This window comes from Carex rostrata, chromosome 14 (assembly GCF_964058835.1).
Source record: "Carex rostrata chromosome 14, lpCarRost1.2, whole genome shotgun sequence".
In the NCBI taxonomy this organism is placed as follows: domain Eukaryota; kingdom Viridiplantae; phylum Streptophyta; class Magnoliopsida; order Poales; family Cyperaceae; genus Carex; species Carex rostrata.
This window is the reverse complement of record NC_135931.1, coordinates 2,722,279-2,744,630: the sequence shown is the minus strand read 5'-3', so window position 1 is coordinate 2,744,630 and position 22,352 is coordinate 2,722,279. Positions and strand designations below refer to the sequence as shown.

General features: G+C 31.3%; 2 protein-coding genes and 1 long non-coding RNA gene across 11 annotated transcripts in view; 1 reads left to right on the top strand and 2 right to left on the bottom strand.

Moving 5' to 3' along the window:
* Window positions 1-3,322, bottom strand: part of LOC144565304 (serine carboxypeptidase-like 11) — a 93,492-nt gene extending 90,170 nt beyond the window's left edge. For 4 of the 6 annotated variants that reach the window (XR_013514866.1, XM_078315023.1, XM_078315021.1 and 1 more), the window contains exons 1-7: window positions 3,113-3,286; window positions 2,474-2,619; window positions 2,305-2,381; window positions 2,092-2,214; window positions 1,902-2,004; window positions 599-636; window positions 226-377 (exon numbers count right to left, since the gene is read on the bottom strand). Coding sequence is in view for 5 of the 6 variants with exons in the window: in XM_078315023.1 (XP_078171149.1) it covers window positions 226-377; window positions 599-636; window positions 1,902-2,004; window positions 2,092-2,214; window positions 2,305-2,381; window positions 2,474-2,619; window positions 3,113-3,261 (788 nt within the window). In the remaining variant the exon portion in view is untranslated. Of the gene's footprint in view, window positions 1-225; window positions 378-598; window positions 637-1,901; window positions 2,005-2,091; window positions 2,215-2,304; window positions 2,382-2,473; window positions 2,620-3,112 lie in introns of all 6 variants that reach the window. The other 2 variants (XM_078315024.1, XM_078315025.1) reach the window with 2 other exon arrangements.
* The window catches only part of LOC144565305 (serine carboxypeptidase-like 17), a 54,117-nt gene extending 40,487 nt beyond the window's left edge, over window positions 1-13,630 (bottom strand). The window contains exons 1-14 of one of the 4 annotated variants that reach the window (XR_013514867.1): window positions 13,421-13,629; window positions 13,193-13,338; window positions 12,969-13,045; window positions 12,753-12,875; window positions 12,091-12,193; window positions 11,746-11,783; window positions 10,223-10,324; window positions 9,309-9,392; window positions 9,065-9,217; window positions 8,448-8,519; window positions 8,164-8,282; window positions 7,960-8,073; window positions 7,192-7,342; window positions 6,684-7,089 (exon numbers count right to left, since the gene is read on the bottom strand). Coding sequence is in view for 3 of the 4 variants with exons in the window: in XM_078315026.1 (XP_078171152.1) it covers window positions 7,006-7,089; window positions 7,192-7,237; window positions 7,960-8,073; window positions 8,164-8,282; window positions 8,448-8,519; window positions 9,065-9,217; window positions 9,309-9,392; window positions 10,223-10,324; window positions 11,746-11,783; window positions 12,091-12,193; window positions 12,753-12,875; window positions 12,969-13,045; window positions 13,193-13,338; window positions 13,421-13,557 (1,398 nt within the window). In the remaining variant the exon portion in view is untranslated. Of the gene's footprint in view, window positions 1-6,683; window positions 7,090-7,191; window positions 7,343-7,959; window positions 8,074-8,163; window positions 8,283-8,447; window positions 8,520-9,064; window positions 9,218-9,308; window positions 9,393-10,222; window positions 10,325-11,745; window positions 11,784-12,090; window positions 12,194-12,752; window positions 12,876-12,968; window positions 13,046-13,192; window positions 13,339-13,420 lie in introns of those variants that run through there. The other 3 variants (XM_078315026.1, XM_078315027.1, XM_078315028.1) reach the window with 3 other exon arrangements.
* Window positions 7,337-8,032, top strand: LOC144565309 (uncharacterized). Its single transcript, XR_013514868.1, has 2 exons — window positions 7,337-7,512; window positions 7,900-8,032. It is a non-coding gene; the product is annotated as an uncharacterized LOC144565309 (long non-coding RNA).
* Window positions 13,631-22,352: the final 8,722 nt, after the last annotated feature.

Below are 22,352 nucleotides of genomic sequence, written 5' to 3'. Positions count from 1 at the left end.
ATTTGGACTTTGTATTAGTTCAATATGAATATTATAATTCCTTAATTAATTTTGTGTTACTTATCGCTCTATGAGACTTTAGATAATGTTGATAGTTAATAGAAATATAAAACATAATTTTTTAAACAAGAAATACTATGTAGGATAGCTTTCGCTATGGCTACGCTATTCGTAATAACTTTTTTTTAGCATTTCAACGATAACGTGATAATCGCTATTTAGAACCTTTGATTGTAACACATAAATTTAGTAACAGAAATTAAGTAAACCACCTCATATATTTGGTCAGATATGATTCCTACTCCATGAGCATAGGGAACTTGATAATTTACATCATAGAAGCTCTCTCCTGTACTGGGATTCCCCACCAAGTAACCCTAGCATAAGAAAGAAAAAAGGGAAAAAAGTTTGCTTCAGGAATAATGCTATTTCATATCATCAAGAAAAAAAAAAACATTTAAAATATCAATTTTCTCCCCTTCTTAAAAGATTAACCTATGATTCTCTTTCCACTATACATAAATCACGCAAGAAATTTTTATTGATCATAGAAGTTGGTGTTCACCAGGATTTACTAACAACATAAAGAAAAGGTAACCTTGAGATTAAGCAGAGGGCGTTGTCCTGCTTCATTGCCTAGAATAAAATTAAAAGCAATTAAATAACTTAAATTTTTGTTTTCAAAACTAACATAATACATTTTGGGGGAAATTTCATGTATACCCTTAAGCACTCAAAATTATGTTTCCCCGCCCCCCCCCCCCCTCTTCTAAAATCCATAATATCATATTTACCCATCTAATTTTAAAAAACTCACAAAGTTACCCAATTTATTGCTTTTTATATTAGAACTAATTTTTAATTTATAAAGTTCCCCATTTTACTCTTTATTAAAAAATATATATATGCAGCATGTGTAAGAAAAATGTGTAGTCTTCTAATATACCGGTTTGTGAGGAACTAAGGATAAATTATTCATTTTCCTTCTTGTGACACATACACAAATGCATGCTTTGATGTCATTGTGTATGAGTCACAAGAAAATTAATCATTTATTCTCACAAACCAGTCAATTAGAAGACTGAACATTTATCTTATAAAAGACATGTTTTTAATAAAGGATAAATTTATAAATTTAAAAAGATTTTTAATAATAAATTTTATGAATTGGGTAAACTTGAGTTTCTGAAATTTAGAAGGGTATATATGATACAAGATGAGCTACGCTACTCCATAGAGTAAAACGCGTTGGTGCTCCATGGCACTATATTTTTATTTTGAAAATTCAAACGACCGATCCGAACCACTCAACATGATCTCCATATTGAAATGTGCTTGGATACCAAATTTTACATTTTTTAGAATTTTTTTACTATTTATTAAGCAATTTTGAAAATTGCTGTTTTGCTGTGAACAGTAAAAATTTCTGGAACATCAGATCAGCGATTTTCAAAATTGCTTAATAAATAGTAAAAAAATTTCAAAAAATGTAAAATTTGGTCTCCAAGCACATTTCAATATGGAGATCATGTTGAGCGGTTCAGATCGGTCATTTGGGTTTTCAAAATAAAAATATAGTGTCATGGAGCACCAACGCGTTTTACTCCATGGAGTAGCGTAGCTCATCTCTATATGATACTATGAATTTAGAAGGGAAAATACGTGATTTCGAGATTTTCAAAGGGTATACATGAAATTATCCCTATTTTTGTGCAATCAAACTGGGAAAAGTTATGTTTCAAGAAAAGTCCTGAACTGACAGGTCCATAATACTAGCAACATAACACCTTCACATGGAATAAATTCATTTTGATGATGACAACAATTTTTTTTCAAAGTTCAGAGATGACTTCCACAATCTATTTTGAAATATTTCTACATCAACAGATGAAGATATATACCTTCTGAAATTAATTGTGTAATAAAGGGAGCAGTTTTTCCAGCATAAGAATCACCACCAATGTAAAGAGAATTGGACAGATACTGTGGATGGTCTCCAAACCACTACAGCAATATGCATAAGCAAAAATAACAATCAGCAATATTTCAAGAAGGATAGGGAAATTTTTTTTAATGAATTTGAAGGACAACCTTAATGAGAAATTTATGAATTTGCATGGAGGTAGTAATGTCACCAACTTCATAGCCTTTGGGGTTTAGTGAATAGGAGAAGCCAGCACCTATTGGAGCATCTAAGAATATAATATTTGCATGCTGAAAAATATATATGATTAATAGACTAAAGGATATATATCATTCAAGGGTGAATTATGGAAATTAAAAATAAGATTAGCAATGTTTCACCTTGGTATAACCATATGGATGATACTCAAGTTGAGGAATGCTGCCATTATATAAAGTTTTCACAAATCTAATAGGACCTGTTTATGAGAAGATTACTTTTAAATACAAAAACAGTGACACTAGTTATCTGAACAAATATAATTATGCAGATTATTTGTATATGTTTCACCAATTTCATAGGCAAGGCCACTAAATGCAGAGCACCGTTCGCCTCCAGTTAGCCATAAAAGGATAGGATCTTCAGCTGGATTCCCTTCTGATTCCACAAAGTAGTAGAATATTTCACCCCCATTCACCTCGTCTACCAACACATACCTAAATTTATTTCACATGATATAATTAATTTTAGAGGGACTATAGAGGTGCAAGTTAGTTCGGCCTTGCTAATGTTCAATTTGAATCTGGTTCAGGTTCAAGTTTGAGTTCATAATTATCTGAGTTGACTCGTTCGAGCTCGATACAACTATAGCTCAGTATGTATCTATGTCTGAGTTGATGTAACATAATCTGCTTATTTTTCTAAATGGAATCACTTTTTTTTTCTAAACTTAATAAGAATAACACAACACCTGGAAAGATACTTACACTTTATTTATTTACAACAAACAAAATAATAATTGGAGCAGAGCTTGGGTTTACAAGTAACAATTTATGAATTCAGTGATAAATGAAGAAAATTTAATTATTTAAACCTCCCAGGGTTACATAAGAATAAACACATAAAGCTACCCATCTTAGTTTTGCCAAGAAAAGTAGAAAACAACTTAATAAAGATGAGATAGAAAGAAAAACAGAGATTTTAGTTTACCCGGTCTCCAAGTAGAAAGAGAGAGGTCCGTTGAATCCTGGTAGATGCTTCACCACTGTCACTGAAGCTACTCTATGATTGCTTATGCACAAGAATAAGAGAAATACTGATAATAGAGATCTGAAAGCAGTCATTGTAATTCTAACCATGGCCAGGGTCCAGAAAGATGGAGAAATCAGAGAGAAAAATATACTAAGAAGAGGACAAAAAGGGTTGGTCCCATTTCTAACCGAGTTCAATTCATCATTCTCTTTATAATATAATATTAATTGTTTAATTAATCTACCCCAAATCGTGGCTACAATGTCTCCATGAGTGCCTAATCTTGTCAGTGTCTAGATAGGAGGAATAGCAACCAGCGGCACATCAAACACCTGCTTCCAATGTTAATCAATTAAAGTCAAGTAGGGGTATGACACCTCATACCTTCTTAGTAGATCGACTAAACAGCTTTATTTTACTTTAGTTCTACCAAAGATAATATAATGATAGAGACAACTAAACTACACAATGTCCCTGTATGAAATGAAGTCGGTAAAGGAAATTTGTGAGTCTGTATTAGACACAGCTATAGTAATAGGCGCAGCTACAGTAATTGATGTAACAGATAGAGTAATTACTGTTACATCAATAACTATCTGGAGCGACCGCAAAAGCTCCAGCACTGAATTTTTTTTTTTAAGTATTAATACCATGCACGTAAGTATTTATACTTATGAGGTGAATAATTTTTACATAAATATTAGTTCTCCAACCAAATAATTTTTACGTAAATATAATTAATGAAGACCATAGTACAACCTTCATCAATTGTTGTTGCGAGGACAAAGGGAACTAAAAGAGAGGATTCATATAATTATTCTATTATTATATATCAACAAAATTTAATGTAATTAGTCCAGTTAATTAAACTGTGCCAAAAAAATAAGTTTTTAACCTATTAAATTATGATTTTGTTACGCATAATACGTTTTAAGTATTATTGGTATACTAAATATTTCCAGTACAATTAATGTTGTATAATGAAATTATGTCAATTGCTCTTGTTAATATATATTTTTTAAATAAGTGTCATATGAACTCTCACGTAGAGGTGCTACTTTTACCGGATTACCTGGATCCGATCCGGAACCGACCCGGATCCAATCCGAAACCGACCCGGATCCGATTAATTTGGATAGGGTATGGTTTAAAAAATATAACCGATTAAATTATGGGTATGGGTACAAAATTAATAATTTAATATCTGACCCGGATCCGAACCGGAACCGATACTGTAATGGGTAGGATATGGGTATCATTTAATTATCCGACCCATAACCGGATCCGACCCGATACCCGTATAAATACCCGATAAAATATATATTAATAACTCTGCATCAAGTTTTTGTGTTAGATAATATATTTCACCTGAGCTATAATTTGATAAAACTTAACCAAATTTATGCTACTGTTTTACACTACCCTTTAATTACATCCTTAACTAACCCTTTAATTACGCCCTTTAATTTTTGTTCTATATTATACACATGTGACACATGACACATGATTGTCAAATTTATTCTTCCATAACCAGCTTATTTTATACATTTTTTCTTCTATTACATTCAATTCATAGATTTTTTTTAATTATAAAAAAGGAAATCATCATCTCTAATATTTTACTTTCTAAAAATTATATCTCCTCCATCCTCCTGAATTCAAAAGCTATTAACAAAAAACTGAATTCAATATTTTTTGTTACACCATGAGTACTCCAAACAACCAACAACCAACTAATAATTTAGAGTTATTATTTTTATTTTGCTATGTAGCATGATATATTTTATTATTTATAAACATGATTAATAATATAATTTTTATTTTGCAGTAGTTTTTAATTTATATTGTAATGATTTATTATATGAGATGTTTAAGAAATTATAATTATATTTAAATGTAAATAATTTCTCGAATACTTTGGAGTTGTGACCTATACCCGCTCTGGATCCGAAACCGCCCCGTATCCGAACCGGACCCGATAATCCACAAACAAGTTACGGGTATCTATCTACCCGGAACCGAAAGACTGGACCCGAAATATCTACGGGTAGATAGGTATCCGGATCCAGACCCGACCCGATTTGAAACAAATAAGTATATGGATCGAAATTTGGACCCGAACACTTTTAGGGTCCGGGTCCAAATATAATAATACCCGGACCCGACCCGACCCGATAGCACCTCTACTCTCATGTCAACGGATCCAAAGAGCTATAGGAATAAGCAATTGTCTATATCTAGATTCTAAAAAAAAAATTAGATCCATTGATATTTTATACTTGTGTTTTTATGAATAAGAATAAAATATGTTTCTAAATTTAATTTAAGTAGAAGAAAATCCTACTTAAAAAAATAATTAATCCATACTGATTTGCAAAAAAGAAAAAAAAGAAAAAAAAAAACATGATCCAGTCCACTATTCTAAAAAGAATAGCTCATTCATCAGGAAAAAAAATCCATTACTCCGTTCCCATCTGTCAAGAAAAAAAAATTGCGTTGCCAGAAAAAAGAAAAAACAAGAAACAAAAAACAAAAAGCAAAAAAACAAAAAAAAGAAAGAAGACAATTTGCGTGTTGAGTCACTACCCTTCGAAGGAGAAACAAATAGGCGATTTGCATCTCCATTTCTCATTTCACCCAAGTCAACCCTCCGCCCCAACTCTTTTTCTATTCCTCGCGACTGTGACTATTTCCCTCCTTCAATTTTTATTTTTATTTTCATCTTTTTTCCAGATATGTGAACTAGGACTAATTTAATAATTTGATAATTAACCAAGATCTTTAAGAACTTTAAATTCATAATAGTTAATTTGGTTAGAGTATTAAATATAAAGATGTACTTAGAAGGTATCTAAACCTCTAATTGGTTCAATTTCACAAGAACTAAGACAAATCAAGTCTAATTTAGGCTTCAATCATTCTTATGATGTTAAAGCCACTTATATCTCAATACATTCCAAATGAGCAAGACAGTGTATGCTGCTTTTATCTAGTAAAAGAGTCATGTAAAAGAATCGTAAAAGGCAACCTATATCTGACATCTCAATACAATTCAAAGATTTCAAAATATGAAGACTCGTAGAGGCAGGCCTGATATACTGTCATCGACTTCACTTGACTAGTTAGATATTACTATATTTGTTATTTTTTTTATATGTAAAAGAATACTATTTATTACAACTTTAAATATTTTGAACAAAATTTGAACTCTAGTCAATATTTTGTGTCTATTGCTGACGAAAATCCTAAATTCACCGCTGACCCAACATTCATTTCAATTATTTCAAATGAGCTCAACCACACTATACCTAAAAGTATGATAAAAACTCAAAACATCAAAATTCACTGCATCTCCAATCAAAACTTAAACAAAATCGATCCAGATAACAAAAGGTTTCCTTTTATGGTTTTCTTTTTAGGAAGACTTGTTTAGTTATTACTGTTCTGATGTTTTGTTACCTTTCTCATCTCATCACATATGAGATGTTAATATGCCAGGGTCTTGTGTATGCTGGATCAGACCATGGTATACACTTTGTAAAATATAATACAGTAGAAGAGTTATGCACAACCTGATACAGCAGCTCTTGTTATAACACCCAAGGGCTTTCTCTCTCAAAAAAAAAAAAATAAATAAATCCTTTTAAGTACTTGACATGCCTCTTTATGTGTGACAGATTTCTCAGACCTGGTATTAACTGGACTGTTCTCCATGGACCAATCGCCTGTGAATGATCAATGGTAGAAACATACTGTTTCACTTTAGCATTTCACTTCATCCCATGAATTTATAATTGAAAATGTAGAGATGTTAGACTAAATTGGATATTTTGTAACACAAACAATTTTCCCTAGAGAGGTTGGTATGAAATCCATCTTGCAAACATGGCCAAGCATTCAACCGGCCGGTATTCTGGAGCTGTGTGACCACCATTCTGAATTCAGAACAAAAGGTACTTTACATTAGATAAGCTTTTAGTAAGCTCTTAAATAATTTCTTCAAAAGAGGAAAGGAATTATATGAAAAGAGCACCTACCACTATTGTAGCGAACGTCAGATTATTGGAATATGTTTCCGTGAATCTAAATGTGGCAGAAAAACATGAAATAAATCATAAATGCATATAATAAGTTTTATCTGGTAGGTTGAAGCAGATAAATCCAGTATGCAAGGATGGCTCGTAATGACTGGAATAACAGGAATTACAAAAGTGCTGCCACTTAATTTAATTAGGTAAAATAAGAAAAAAATTTGTAAACACTGCTATTATTAAATAGGTCTAAAAATAGTGCAGAAGCAAGAAAATGGAGAAAATAATATATTTAAGGCCCAAATAAGATCATTCGTCCTGTTCAGTGTTTTAAAAATCGGTTCTTATGCGGTATTCGGAAAGCCACCGCATACTGCACATACGGTATGCAGCCGCATATACGGATTTTTATTAGGATTTATATATGCGGATGTTAAAATGAAAATTCATATTAATTTGTATACAAAAAAAATATTTATGATTAAATGTACATGTTAAACTAGTGATGAAATATTAAAATATCGATCCTCATCTCATACTAAATGAAATGCTGAAATATTCATATATTGATCTCAATTCGGTCGAATATTCGAATATGTGGCTGAATATTCAAAACCGTATATTTGACCCAATACTCATTTTCTATTCGGATTCCAACCGAATATGAATATTCGGCCGAATAGACCGATTTTTAAAACATTGGTCCTATTTAAGTAAAGTCGTGAACCAAAAGAGTTCAAAAGAAAGAAGAATAGAAATTCTGGTGCACTATACCCGGCAGTTTGACCATCGACATGCCATACTCTCCATGCATCCATGACCGGGAAATTCAGGGACCGAACCCATGCTTGTGTACCCAAAAATGGAACCAGCAGATCATGATCTCCACTACAAATCATCAAAACACCTTTTTATCAAATAATTAAAAATGAATAGCTACTAAGATAATTTTGATCATATATACAAAAGTGACAGGACCTGTAGACAAGTGCACGATATCCTCTGGAAGTTAAGTTATGATGATACTTTATGCTGCTATTTATGTCCCTTTCATATGGTAAATCGGTGCACCTCTGCCACTCTTTCTTGGTCCCCTGCTTCAAAATGTCATCTACAACTCAATTTCATGTCTCAAGAAAAATAATATTTATATTTAAAGAATGCAAAAATTGGAGTCTGTATAATTTGCTGATGGCATCATAACACATGTTTTATGCTCATGATCTTCTTGAAGCATGCATGGCTCTATAACATAATTTTACCTCTTTAATTCCGAGTGCTTCTCGTGTAGCATTATCATTAGCCCAAAAGTAGGACAAGTAGTAACTGTACGACTGTAATCAAGAATTAAGAAATAATCAATTTCAAGTAAAAATTCACTAGTTAGATTTGTATTAGAAATAATCACGGAAATTGCTCGCTAGATGGAGAGCTGTTAGGAAAGAGGGGTATTAGCTAGATTTGTAATTAATATCCTACATAAGTGTGTAGGAGGTGTTGTAAATAACCTTTTAACTCTTTTTTTAATACAAATGTTTGAAGCTAAGCCAAAAAAAATAAAAATTCACTAAAGAGTGTCAATAAGAAGTTAAGAACACACACATGAGAAACAATTTTTTAGTAAGAAAATCCTGGGAATACAAAAAATTAATACATTGGTCTCATAATTATACCAAAGCAAGTAAACTTGTGTGGCACTATTGTAGTCTTCAGCTTAAGGCTTTAGGCACCATGGATGTTAGGTACCGGTGTTTACTTGTAAAGATTGATCCTGTACTACCATACCAATATTGCATAGTTTTTAACAAGTTGGTTTGATCATTAATTATTTTTATGCGCAATGGTAACAACACAAAAGGTATTATTTTATTAGACGTACTCTACAATAAAAAGGAGGCTCCTCTGGTTTAGACAATTGAATGGAATAATCATCTTTAAGAAATCTTCGATTTTGAATAATATCTTTAGTGGCAGGAGAAACAAGAATGCAGTGTGGTTCCAGTATATGCGCCCTGCTTACTGTCAATGTTAGCTGCATAGTTAAAAAAAGAAAAGTTAGTCATATTTTTCCACCCAATATAGAATATGTACACTAAAAGGAAATTCTAATTATTTATTCTTACATCTTCAACAACATCCAGAACTTCCGCACAAAAAGCAGTGCTCGGATTTGTATAATCTTCTCTTTCACAGCTTTTCTGTGTAATCTGGAGAAACAAAAGCAGAAGATGAGCAAATAAAAGAAGGAACAATAATACCAATACCCTTTACATAATATTTTTGCATGTATTACTAAATGCCGTGCTACTGTACATCTTGATCATTTGCAAACATTCTTGAAAATGTGTATTAATTAAAATGGGTGATGTTAGTACAGGTTTAGGCTCGCCAAGAGTGTCTGTAAGCTTAATCTTGGAATCCATTTTGTCTGCCTTAAAAATTGATCATGATCTACTTTTACGATTGTAATTTTTCTAGTACAAATTTTCATGATCGATAGATAGGTCATAATTGTTGAAAAATGAATGCTCGGAAGTTGTTCATTTTTCAATCCCTTGATCATGTACAAAACAAACTAAAAAAAGTATAAAATTTAGTATTTAGCACATGACTCATCAACAGGTAAAGATGGATAGTTCAAATTCATCATTCAAAATCAATCCAGCAGTTTGCAAGATTAAGCTCACCAACATCTTAGGTAAGCTAAGCTCATACAAGCTTTTCTCAATTAAAAAAACAGAAAGAATAGTCGTATCATCCACCATTTCCATATGATGTATGTGATTTTTGGTTCAATTCGCAAATTTGCAATATTCATTCAAGAAATCATTATTAAAACTAAACAGCAAAAAAAATCCAAATCATTTCACTAATGGTTAAGCACTTCCAGATGTGATCATAATTGATACATATGCATATCTAAATGATACAAACAACACTTGCAATTTAAATTTTTTAATTTCGAGAATCATATCAAAATACCAAATTGATGTACCAAAAAAAATAGAAGAATAACATTTAACAAAATAGAACTCACCTCAAATAGTTGGTCAGATATGATTCCGTGGCCATGTGCATAGGGAACTCGTGAGTTAAAATCATTCATTTCACCTGTGGATGGATTTCCGACCATGTAACCCTAAATTTGAAGAAATAGAATATAATAAATAAATGAACCTGTACATTATATATATATGCATGTATTATAGATTAAGAAAACAAATATAGAGTTCAGTATGGTACTTAAGACTCCACATCTCAATTCAAGAGATGACCTACAAATGCAAATAACTGATCCAAGCCAATTAATGTAATATGGGCTTCAAAATCATAGAAGGGATAATATTTCTCTAAATTTTAAAAATGGTTATCATATCCATCGAGTTATAACAAAAGCAATAAAGATGACGATTATGATTAAATAATATTGCAAAATACAACACACAACTTTTATATGAGTGGTGATCAAGTTAATTTAACAAGATTATCATAGGAAACCTGCAAAAGAATTTTGAAATGATGTAGGCATCACCTCATAATCTTCAAAGTATTTATCAATTAAGACTAGCGATTGGCAACGTTTTCTTTTCTGGAGTGAGGCTACAGTACTTTGCAAAGTGCGGAATGGTCCATGCTGTGGATCAATATCACCGTTTCTAAAGTTCAGACAATCAATCTGAACCATTCAACATGATCTCCATATATAAATGTATTTGGAGACCAAATTTTTTTACTATTTACATTACTTCAAAATTCTAGAAAATGTAAAATTTGGTCTCCAAATACATTTCTATATGGAGATCATGTTGAGCGGTTCGGATCAACTGTTTGGACTTTGAAAACAGAAATATGAATTCAATAGCATGGACCGATCTGCGCTTTGCACAATACCGTAGCCTCACTCTTCTTTTCTGACATCCAAAAAAATTGAATACGTTTTATAAATATAGAACTTGTTTTATGTGAACATAATATATGTTTAAATGGCATCCAACAGCTCGAAGTATTCATTCAAATCTTCAAAAATGAGATTTTTGAGATGAAAATACAAGTGGTTTGTGCTTCACAAAGCATCATAGTCAAGTTTAAAATTCTTATTTGGAGTAGAACTAGGGTGCTCTTAAGTTTAAAATTCTTAACTCTAAAACTTATCAAATCAATTTCAAATGACGAATCCGAACCGTTGAAATCCGCCTATCTTACGTGTGATGCATCTACATGTGAAATTTTTAAGCATTCGAATTAATTTAGTATAAAGTCAAGCGGTCAAAAAAGGTTCAAAAATGAATGCACTAAAATTAATTTATTAACCTTCTAATTTTGACCGCTTGACTTTATACTAAATTAATTCGAATATTTAAAAATTTCATATGTAGATGCATCACACGTAAGGTAGGCGGATTTCAACGGTTCGGATTCGTCATTTGAAATCGATTTTATGAGTTTTAGAGTTAGCTCACCAAAACTTTGGTGAGCTTAAGAGCACCCTAGTTCTACTCCTCTTATTTGTCCTTATTTCCTTGTGATAATTTTTAATGCGAGTGGAAGTATAATTTTTACCTTGAGGTTGAGTAGCTGTTGCTGCCCTGTTTCAATACCTATAATAATATTGGTACAAAAAAAACAAAGTTGTGCAATAATTACCAAGTGTATTTAAGAAAAAACATTAAAGCCTTGTCAATAATATAGCATATTAGTATTGCAACTACAAAATTGGTAACAATTATTTTGTTACATTTTGGCAAGATATGACTGGATATCACAAATCATGCACCTGGTTGTAATTCCTCTTTTTTGTTTCAATTTCTTTTGAAACACTTTAGTGTTCATTTCTTGTGCTTATTACAGCCACAAAACTCAAATTTGGGATGAGAACCCATGGAATCCAAATCCAAAAAAATTTACCTTCAGAAATTAATTGTGCAACAAAAGGAACAATTTTTCCGGCGTAAGAATCCCCAGCAACATAAAAAGGATGAGCTAGGTAATGAGGATGATCCACAACCCACTGTCAAGTTTTTCACAAATTAATCAGAAGATCTTACAATGATTGATTATATGACCCAAGATTTTTGTCCTCAAGGGTTGAAAGTAGAGGTGCACAAAAAGCTCGTAGCTCGTGATTTGATTGAGTTCGATTTGGAAAAAAAATTGGTTCGAAACAAATCAAATTAGCTCGGTTCTGAAAAGAATCAAACTCAATTCAGTTTGAAATTGGTTCGAATCAAACTCAAACTGAGTCTAGCTCAGTTCGAAACTCTTCTTTTTAGTTCTAAACTCTACTTCAATTTCAAACTAGTTCAGTTAGAAACTGGTTCGAATCGCACTGAATCAAACTCGAACTCTTCTTTTCAGTTTGAAATCCTACTTCAATTTCAAACAAGTTCGGTTTGAAATTGGTTCAAACTCAATCGAACTGGGTTAAGTTTGATTTGGTTCGATTCGTTTGCATCCCTAGCTGCAAGAGTGGACAAAAGCAATTGTAAAAGAAGTGGCAGATTAATACTCCTTACAAGTTACAATTCAATTAAAAATTCACACAAAAATGGGTAAGATCTTAAACAGACCTGCATGAGGAACTTGTGGATTTGTGAAGATGCTACTGTGTCACCAACCTCATATCCTTTTGGATTTGATGAGTATGAGAACCCAGCACCCAGTGGAGAATCTAAAAAAATTATACTTGCATTCTGAATATAGACATAATTTAAGGTTAATATGGTAATAATACTTTTAACAAAACAGCAACATAAATCAGTTAAAAGAAGAACAAACAAATCCACCTTTGTCCAGGCATATGGATGGTATTCTAGTTCCGGTATGCTCCCGTTGTATGGCGATTTTACAATTTTCAAAGGACCTAAACGTAAAATTGTAAGTAAAAAAACCAAAACAAAGAAGAACCTTGTTAAAGAAATTGCAAACACGGTTTTGCACAAACAACCCTCAGAAGTTAGAAATGCATAAGACATCACTGATCATAAATCCAAAATGGTTGAAATGATACCTATTTCAAATATGAGGCCACTCAGAGCAGAGCACCGGCTGCCTCCAGTTAGCCATAGAAGAAGAGGATCTTTGGATGGATTCCCTTCTGATTCTATGAAATAATAGAACAACTCACCCCCATTCACCTCATCTACCATCACATACCTAGAAATATTTGGATTCCAGGGTTATTTTGAAAGCGAAATTGAGAGGAAAAGGAAATGGGGGAAGAGAAGAGAGCATGCACCCAGTCTCCAAGGTGAACGGTAGAGGTCCATTGTACCCTGGTAAATGTTTCACAATTCTTCTTGATTGAACACTACAACTACAGAAGTAACAGAAGCACAAAAGAAGAAGAACTGAAACGGGTCTGAAAGCACCCATTTGAATGGCAAGGTATAACAGAGGGATAGAGAGGGAAGAGAGAGGTAGACGAAAAATGAGTACTTGAACCTAATGTTGGCCAAGAACAATAAATTGTCAAACTATTTCAGTAGGACATGGACAATTTTAAATTTGGTGAGGCGACAGCATCACAGCAACTTTATTCTAGAGATTATAAAATTGAGAAAGGTGTAGGTCCGATGCCCATCGGAGCTAGTTTGATTCCAATAGCCAGATATACCGTTCAATTTGTTTTAAAATTTATGTACACAAATATTAAAGTAGATGCAAAAGTTTTAATGTGAATCATAAAGTCAATTCGACGGTGAGTGAACTTGTTGGAACCAAAGTTGGTCTGATGCCCATCAGACCTACTCTGTTTCCATTTTCATCTTTATAATAAATTTTAATTGTACATTCTTACAATTCTAAGGGTTCAAAATAGGGGTGAGTAAATCGCTCATAACTCGTGAGCCGCTCATAACTCGCTCATTAAAAGCTCGCCTAAACTCGCTCATTTATCCGCTCATTTAAACTCGCTCATAACTCGCTCATTAAGAATTTGCCACATCTAATCCCTGCCACATTTAATCCTATGTAATTATGTGTAACATCAACCTTGTCTCATTAAGATTGATAGATAGTGAGCATAGTTTCATATTTAATCCTGTGTAATATACTAATATTCATAGTTTCATATTCATTTTTTTTTGTAAATCAGCAGAACCAAAACCTCCGCCTAAAGCCCAAAACAAGTAATAGTCATAACAACTCATTTAAATGAATTATGACAATTTGTTGGATTTTGTTATGATGACTTTTAACACATTTTGTTATGCGTGGGCATACTATATAATTTTGTTTTGAGTCATAAGTCATAACTCGTGAGCCGCTCATAACTCGCTCATTAAAAGCTCGCTCATTTACAACTCGCTCATTTATCCGCTCATTTAAACTCGCTCATTAACAACTCGCTCATTTACTTAATGAGCGAGCATGAGCATACCCTAACTCGCTCATGCTCGCTCATTAATCACCCCTAGTTCAAAATGCATCGCGATTTTGTGCTTTAATATGCTTTACATTTTTTATTTTCGTTTTCAAAGTTCGAACAATTGATCCGAACCACTCAACATGATTTTCATAATAAAAATATTTTTAGAGATCAAATTTTATATTTTTAAAAAAAAATTACTATTTTTTACATATATACAACATCACTTTTTCAAATGGTTCAGAATCTCCTTAAAACAGTGATTTTGTACCTATCTAAAAAAATAATAAAAGAGTACTAAAAATTACAAAATTTGGTGTCCAAACATATTTATTATGAATATCATGTTGCGCGATTCAAATTGATTGTTCAGACTTTGAAAATAGTACTTTTAAATTATGATGTATTTGAACTCTCTTCCAACTTATATTAAACGTTGATATAGTACTTTTAAATTGCATATTTTCAAAAATTGCTATCCGAAAATTTTAGTGGTAAAATTCCATAGTTACAAGAATAGTAGTGGCTTTAAAATTATTTTTATTAATTTTCTTTATCCTCTCTTGGCTTCGCTTTCACTATTTTATTATTTTAGTAGTGATGCAAGGTATTTCTTTTGTTTTGCTCGAAGGAAGACTCATTTGACGGTGCTTCACTGCTCCTTCGCAGACAAGATGTTTAATAATATATTTTACTCTAAATTCTTCGGAGTCTCCGAATAAAAGAGAAAGAAATAAATAAGCACAGAGATCAAAGTATATACCCGTGTTGTAAATAACAGTATGCGTTTGTTGGATGGACAAGATACTGCTAAGCGATTAATTAAGAATAATAAAAAATAATCGGTCAATTAGTCAGAAAAATTTATGACGGTTTTATCACTGCCAACGACTAATCAGCCAATTAATTGATTTAAACGGTTCTTTTTTACAACACTAGTATATACTGGTAAAAGTGAGAACAAAACTTATATTTGGATTTACATAATTTTTTGTGTTTCACAAGATTTTAATTTCACTGTGCATTAATTAATTATGATAGGTTATGATTAACGAAGTCATACTGCTCACTATTTTGCGAGCATAGAATGAGAGTTAAAAACTCTTAAATTTACAATTTTGTGAAAGAAAAAATTAATTATTAGACTAAACATGGTTCTTCATAATTACCTATTATAATAAGTGTTATTTAGTGCTTATTATTTTTACCCATTATTATTAAAATATAAATGTTTAGAAAAATATATAATGTGAACACATAACTCCAAAATTTATCATATTGATTTCAAATGACGAATTTAAACTGTTAAAACCAACATACTTTATAAGTAATGCATGTACATACAAAATTTTGAAATTTTCGAATTCATTTAGTATAAAGTCAAGCGGTAAAAAAATGATAAAAAAATTAATGCATTAAAATAGCTTATAAAATTTATTTTTTACAGTATGACTTTGTAATAAATGAATTTCAAAAATTTTAAATTTTATATGTACATACATTACTCATAAAATGAATTGGTTTACTCATAACAGTTTGGATTCAACAATTGAAACTAATATGATAGATATTGAAGTATGCTCACTAAGTTCTCTTAGTGAATATAGCATAACATTAATATGAACATAATTAGAGGGCGGAACTAGAAAATTTTGATAGAGGTAGCTGAAAATTAAAATGTGCAATTGTGGTGAGTAGGATTTGAACCTAAAACCTCTCAACTATAAAATAAAGCTTTAACCACTAGGCAGTCCAGGCTACAACTAAACATATGTCACTCTATATAAAAAGTTTAAAAAAAATTAAATTCAATTAAATTCCTACATATATAATTAAATTTTTAAAATTATAGGTGTAGCTTAGCTATTTTTGACACAAGGCATTGAATGCCAAGATAATTTATTTTTAAATAATAAACACCACTCTATACAAAAGGATATTAAAATAAAACAGTAGATACATTATTTTTAAAATATTGATAAAGGATGTATTTCGAAAAAATTTACAAGTTATATGGTCTATTGATATTTGATACGATTGAAGATTTAAATTTTATAAAGTCCTATTATAATCCAGGACTTAATTTGTACATGAGATATTTTGTTAGTTATAAAATGAAGCACTTATTTAAAATCGTAGTATATTTAAAACATAATTGGTCAACCCAACTAACCCACAAGATAATTATATTATTATTCTACTTAACACTGATGATATAATATTCTGTAGTAAAACGATATAAAAACTAGTTTCAATAAAAATTTAGATTAACATTTTTCTAAGACATGTGTTATCTGCGGAGCTGTATATAAAAAGGGAATTCGTATTCTCTACATTAACTCAAAAAAGAATCTGTTGAGTTAATAGTTTTTGAATCTGTTGAGTTAATACATATGAATTGTTCAATCTGCTTTAAAATCCGTGCAAACTAGATTACACTAATATTAAAAAACTCCTGAATTATAGACTGTGATCGAATTGACTCCGTTTAAAATCAAACAATCCAGATTCGTTAACTCAAAAAATGTTCTTTTGAGTTAATGCAGACGATGCTGGCTCATAAAATGAGCCCACAATCAGGAATTCACATCCGGTGCAATACATTTGGTGCAATGAGTGAATCCGGACCATCTTTTCAACCTGGCACGAATCTCAAAACAAAAACCCTATAGTTATAATAGGCGCTACATTTTTTGGCCCAGCTGAAATTAAATTCAATCCGTTCTTTTTTATTGCAATAGCATGAGATATTGACTCTACAATCAGTGGCGGAGCTACTTAGAAGTTAGGAGCGGAATCAAATTTTTGAACTATGGAGGTCAAATATATATAAAAGTTAATTATGTAAAAAATAAAAGTCAACTTTACCGCATTATAATATTTTACTCTAAATTATATAGAAATTTAAATATAATTACAAACAAATTGAAAAAAATAATAAGGATCAATTCATCCCATTAGCCCTTCTTTAATATATCACTATTAGAAGTCATAGAGTCAATTGACTCTATTTTTATTAACTTTTGTATTTGTACCTTTTTAAAAAATAATTTACAAAAATAGACAATAAAAAATAATTTTTATTCACAATATAAAAAATTTATATATTATTTGCCTTCTATTCAAGTTAACTCTCTCGTCTTTTAGAAAATCTGACTCCTTCCTCTGTCCACAAATTAATGAACACATTTGGCAACTTGGAACTTGAAAGTTATCCGCTCACTTGCAACTTGCAAGTGACAAATTCTGCCGTAGAGTAGCTAGAGCCTAGAGATATAGAAATGGACACGTCACGCGTGGGTTCACACATCACACGTGACCTCACCCCGTTTGTTTTATCACTTTTTGTGTTTTGTGTTCTTGTGGATGTGGCCGCGATTTGACGAACAGTGAATAATTCGCACACGCTATTATATTATATGAGAACAGAAAAGAACCTCTTCAAATCTCCTGTTCACTTTTTTTTTCTCTTCGGAAACATGTGGATGTATTTTTAAATTTTTTTTGGTGAAAATGAGGTTGATGTACTTGTTGAAGTGAATTGATGTACTTGAATTTGAGCCATTGGTGATGGTGACACGTTATATAGTTTTGATAAGGATAACGTACAAAGAGTCGAGTCGTACTACGCAACTACTATTAATTCGTATCATGTCAGATTTGGGGAATTTTTTGTTTAAATCATAATTAGAAAAAGATAATTCATGAAACCAACTTGAGTGATTTTTTTTCTTTTAACAAAAGTTATAAGTACCAAATAGATTATTTGGTATCTCTTATTTATATATATAAACGGTATCAAATAGTCCATTCCATACTAGTCAGTTTTACTTTTTCTTACTTGGCAGAAAATATAAAAAGGTGGTGAAATTGGGCTCATTTATATTTAGAATAAAGATTTGTTTCTCTCAGTTTATTTCTCTCATTCATCCTCCAATCATTAATTATACGAGGGGACTACAACTTTCAGCACAAAAAGACAAAAGAAAACGTGTATCAGTCATTAATAATGTGGGGGACCGCTAATTAACTGGGGAGCCACTTATATTTGAAAAACTTTACAACTGATGCGCATAAATATGTATACTTATACACGCAAGTATTAACATCTAATATAGTAAGTATTCATATGTAAGATATCAAGTATTTCTTTAAACAATCTTTCTTATCACATACTCATTTTTTACATATTTTATGGTTTTTTTTCTTACTTCAATGTCGCCTATATTTCTGACAATCTGTGAATTTTTTTGCGAATCTAAAGTCACAGACGTTTTCTACGTAATTTTCTCTTTCAAATGAGATCCATGATGAAGTATTTTTGAGTTGTCCGCCGCGCAAGTATTCATACTTGATATATTATATATTAACACATGCGCGCATATGCATCCCATATTTACACATGACAGTTGTAAAATCTATCAAATATTAGGTGGTTACCTAAGTAGTTAGTGATCTCCCACTTAATTAGCGATCCCCACAGGTAATGCATTACGAGGTATGAATACTTGCTCAACAAGATATGAATACTTACACGACAACGTATGAATATTTGCATGACGAGGTATAAATACTTGCACGATGGACAACCCGAAAGTATGTCATCATGGATCTCATTTGAAAGAGAAAATTACGTAGAAGACGTCTATGGTTTTAGATTTACAAATTTTCTCACAGATCGTCATAAATATTGATGAAATTGAACGGAAAAAAAAAATCCAACTCTAAAAACGTGTGAAAGATGTGTGTGTGATGTGTCCATTTTTTTTTCGAAATACTTGATATCTTAGGTATGAATACTTGATATATTATATATTAACACTTGTGTGCATAGGTATCCATATTTGCACGCGTCAGTTATAAAATCTATTAAATATTAGGTAGTCAACAAGTAATTAATGAAGTTCATTTAGTTAATGATCCCCACAAGTAGTTATTGATTGAGGGATGAATGGAGGAAATTGACTGGGGGATGGGGGATAGTTAGTCCATCACTTGTATTTAATCAGAACCGAATAGCATATTCGGCAGCAGCCAATTTTACTTTTTTACTTTATATAAAATATGAAAAAATTGTGAAATTGAGAGCAACTGAATAGAATGAGAGATATCAAATAGCTTATTCGGTAGAGTAAGGCTTGGGTGCAATGGATAGCATAGAGGTCTACGGTGCTACGGCTCAATATTCGAGTTTTTTAAATCCTAACGGTCGATCCGAACCGTTCATCTTGTTCTCCATATTAATATGTGTTTGGAGACCAAATTTTACATACCAAATTTTACATTTTTTGAAAAATTTTTACTATTTTTTTAGCTAGGTAGAAAATCACTTGATCTAAAAAATTCTGCACCATTCAGATATTTGATTTTCTACCTATCTAAAAAAATAGTAAACAATTTCCAAAAAATGTAAAATTTGGTCTCCAAACACTTATTAATATGGAGAACAAGATGAACGGTTCGGATCGACCGTTAGGATTTTAAAAACTCGAATATTAAGCCGTAGCACCGTAGGCCTCTATGCTATCCATAGCACCCAAGCCTTACTCTATTCGGTACTTCTAATTTTTGTAAAAAAAAAAAATCATTCAAGTTAGTTCCACTAAATTTAATTTGTCTAATTATTTTTTTAAAATTAAATGTGTTACGTAACATTTTTATATTCAGATTATTATATGTTAAAATCAATCTTTGATCTAGTGGAAAAAACAATCATTTTTATATGAGAGCTCGAATGTTCAAAATTGGAATGAAAAAAAATTGTGGATATTAAATAATTGAGTAATTTGACTTCCAATTTTTACTAAAAAAAATATTATATTTCGATTATTTATAATTTTTACTCAATTCAAATTTATATAGATCGAATTTCGAATTGTTTGACTGATTAATGTAGGATCTTCGGTCATCCAACATGTCAATATAGATTTCATATCATCTTAGATCAATATCACATCTAATTTGAGTTAATTTGACTCGATAATCGGATTCTTTTGAACTTTTCAATATTAACAGGTCATTTTAAGTTCATATTATTGTTGAATTTTGGATGATTCGGATTTGAATGCATCTAGAGTTTTGAATTGTTCTGATTCAGATTTCATAGATTTTTGTACCATCTCAGATCAATTTGGATCAATTAACTATAAAGAAACTTATTAGATCCAAATCAAATTTTTAAGAGAAGAATTTCTAGTTGCCCATATAAATTTTTGAAATAGTCGATTTATCAAAGAAAACATCATAATATTCAGATCATTACTAAAACTTAACATCTTATCCAATAATTTATTTTATTTATTTAACATTTTATGTAGTTATTTTAATTTTTTTTATTAAATAGTTATCTTAAAATTTAAATTAACAAATATACTCGTTTTATTTCAAACTCTCCTCTCTGCTTTGTTGTATTAAAAAATCTTCATTCTCTTTCTATGGATCTCACCCCCAACTGCTGCAAATATAATTGTGGCTCCGTGCTCAATTTCACATTTTAACACAAATTTTCACATTTTCAAAATAGTTATATGTTATTTGATCGCCTTTGAGTATGTTAGGTGTGATATGGCTAAATGATGATTAGAACAATCAAAATTGTGCAACACAACTTCTAACTTTTGAAAAATAGTTCAATTGCTTCTCTAATGTTATGGGAAATACACTGCAGAGCAAACACAGGCTCAACAAGGGAGCGCAGCTCAGTGTTTGATTTTTAGTTTTTTCCGATTTTAACCAGTTTGTTTTAGTTTTGGTAGAGAGGGGTTACAGAGGTGTTTAATGACTGGTGTTGCTTTTTATGCTTTTCTTATGTTGGTTGGTAGGGCTGCAAACGAATCGAATCGAATCGAACTTACTTCAGTTTGAGTTTAATTTGAATTAATTTCGAACTAACTTGGGTTTGAATTAATTTTGAATCGAATTTTTTATGAACTCAATTTCGAATCTTTTACGAATTTTTTTACGACAAGGAAAAGTAATCGTAATCGCCGAAAGTGAGAGGTGAAATTCATCTAGGATTTTCGAACTGAGAACGATAGTTATGACTTACGAGTTATGACTTATGGCTGGGTGGCATTATGTTTTAAGTCATCAGCGAACATAAGTCATCAACGGAAATCAACGGTTCACGTTACTTTGAGATTTAAACTAAAATAGTTTGTGAACCTATTTCGAACGAACCAGATTCAGTTTGAATTTGGTTTGAATTAATTTCGAACTATTTCGAATCAATTTTTTTACAATTTTTTTCAAATCAAACTCGAATCGAATCACAAACTACGAATTTTTTGTGCATCCCTATTGGTTGGTGACTCTGTAACACTAAATGCTTCTTTTTTATTTAATAGAATTACCCTGGCAGCCTCTGCCCGGTTTTGACTCAAAAAAAGAAAAATAGTTCAATTGATGAAAAAAAATTCATAATCACAAGAAACAAACGGATCGTTGCAATTTAATTAAAGCTTTATTTGACGAAATAAATATTTTTATTACGATTTCCTCAACTGCAGATCAGATGCATATACAATGTACATTTAGCAGGTGGGATGGCACGCAATTTAATGGACTTGGTACATTATATCATCAATTATGACATTCGATGATTTAATGTGTATCGAAAAGACGCTTTCTTTCTATTTGCTGACCAAAAAGACATTCAAATATGACTTGAGATATGCCTTACCGGCCACTACTCTATCTTCTTATATGTTACCTCAATTTATAATTATATTCGCATCTCATACATATATATCTTATATCGATATATTCGTGTAATGCTATCAGCCTTCTTTTAAAAAATAAA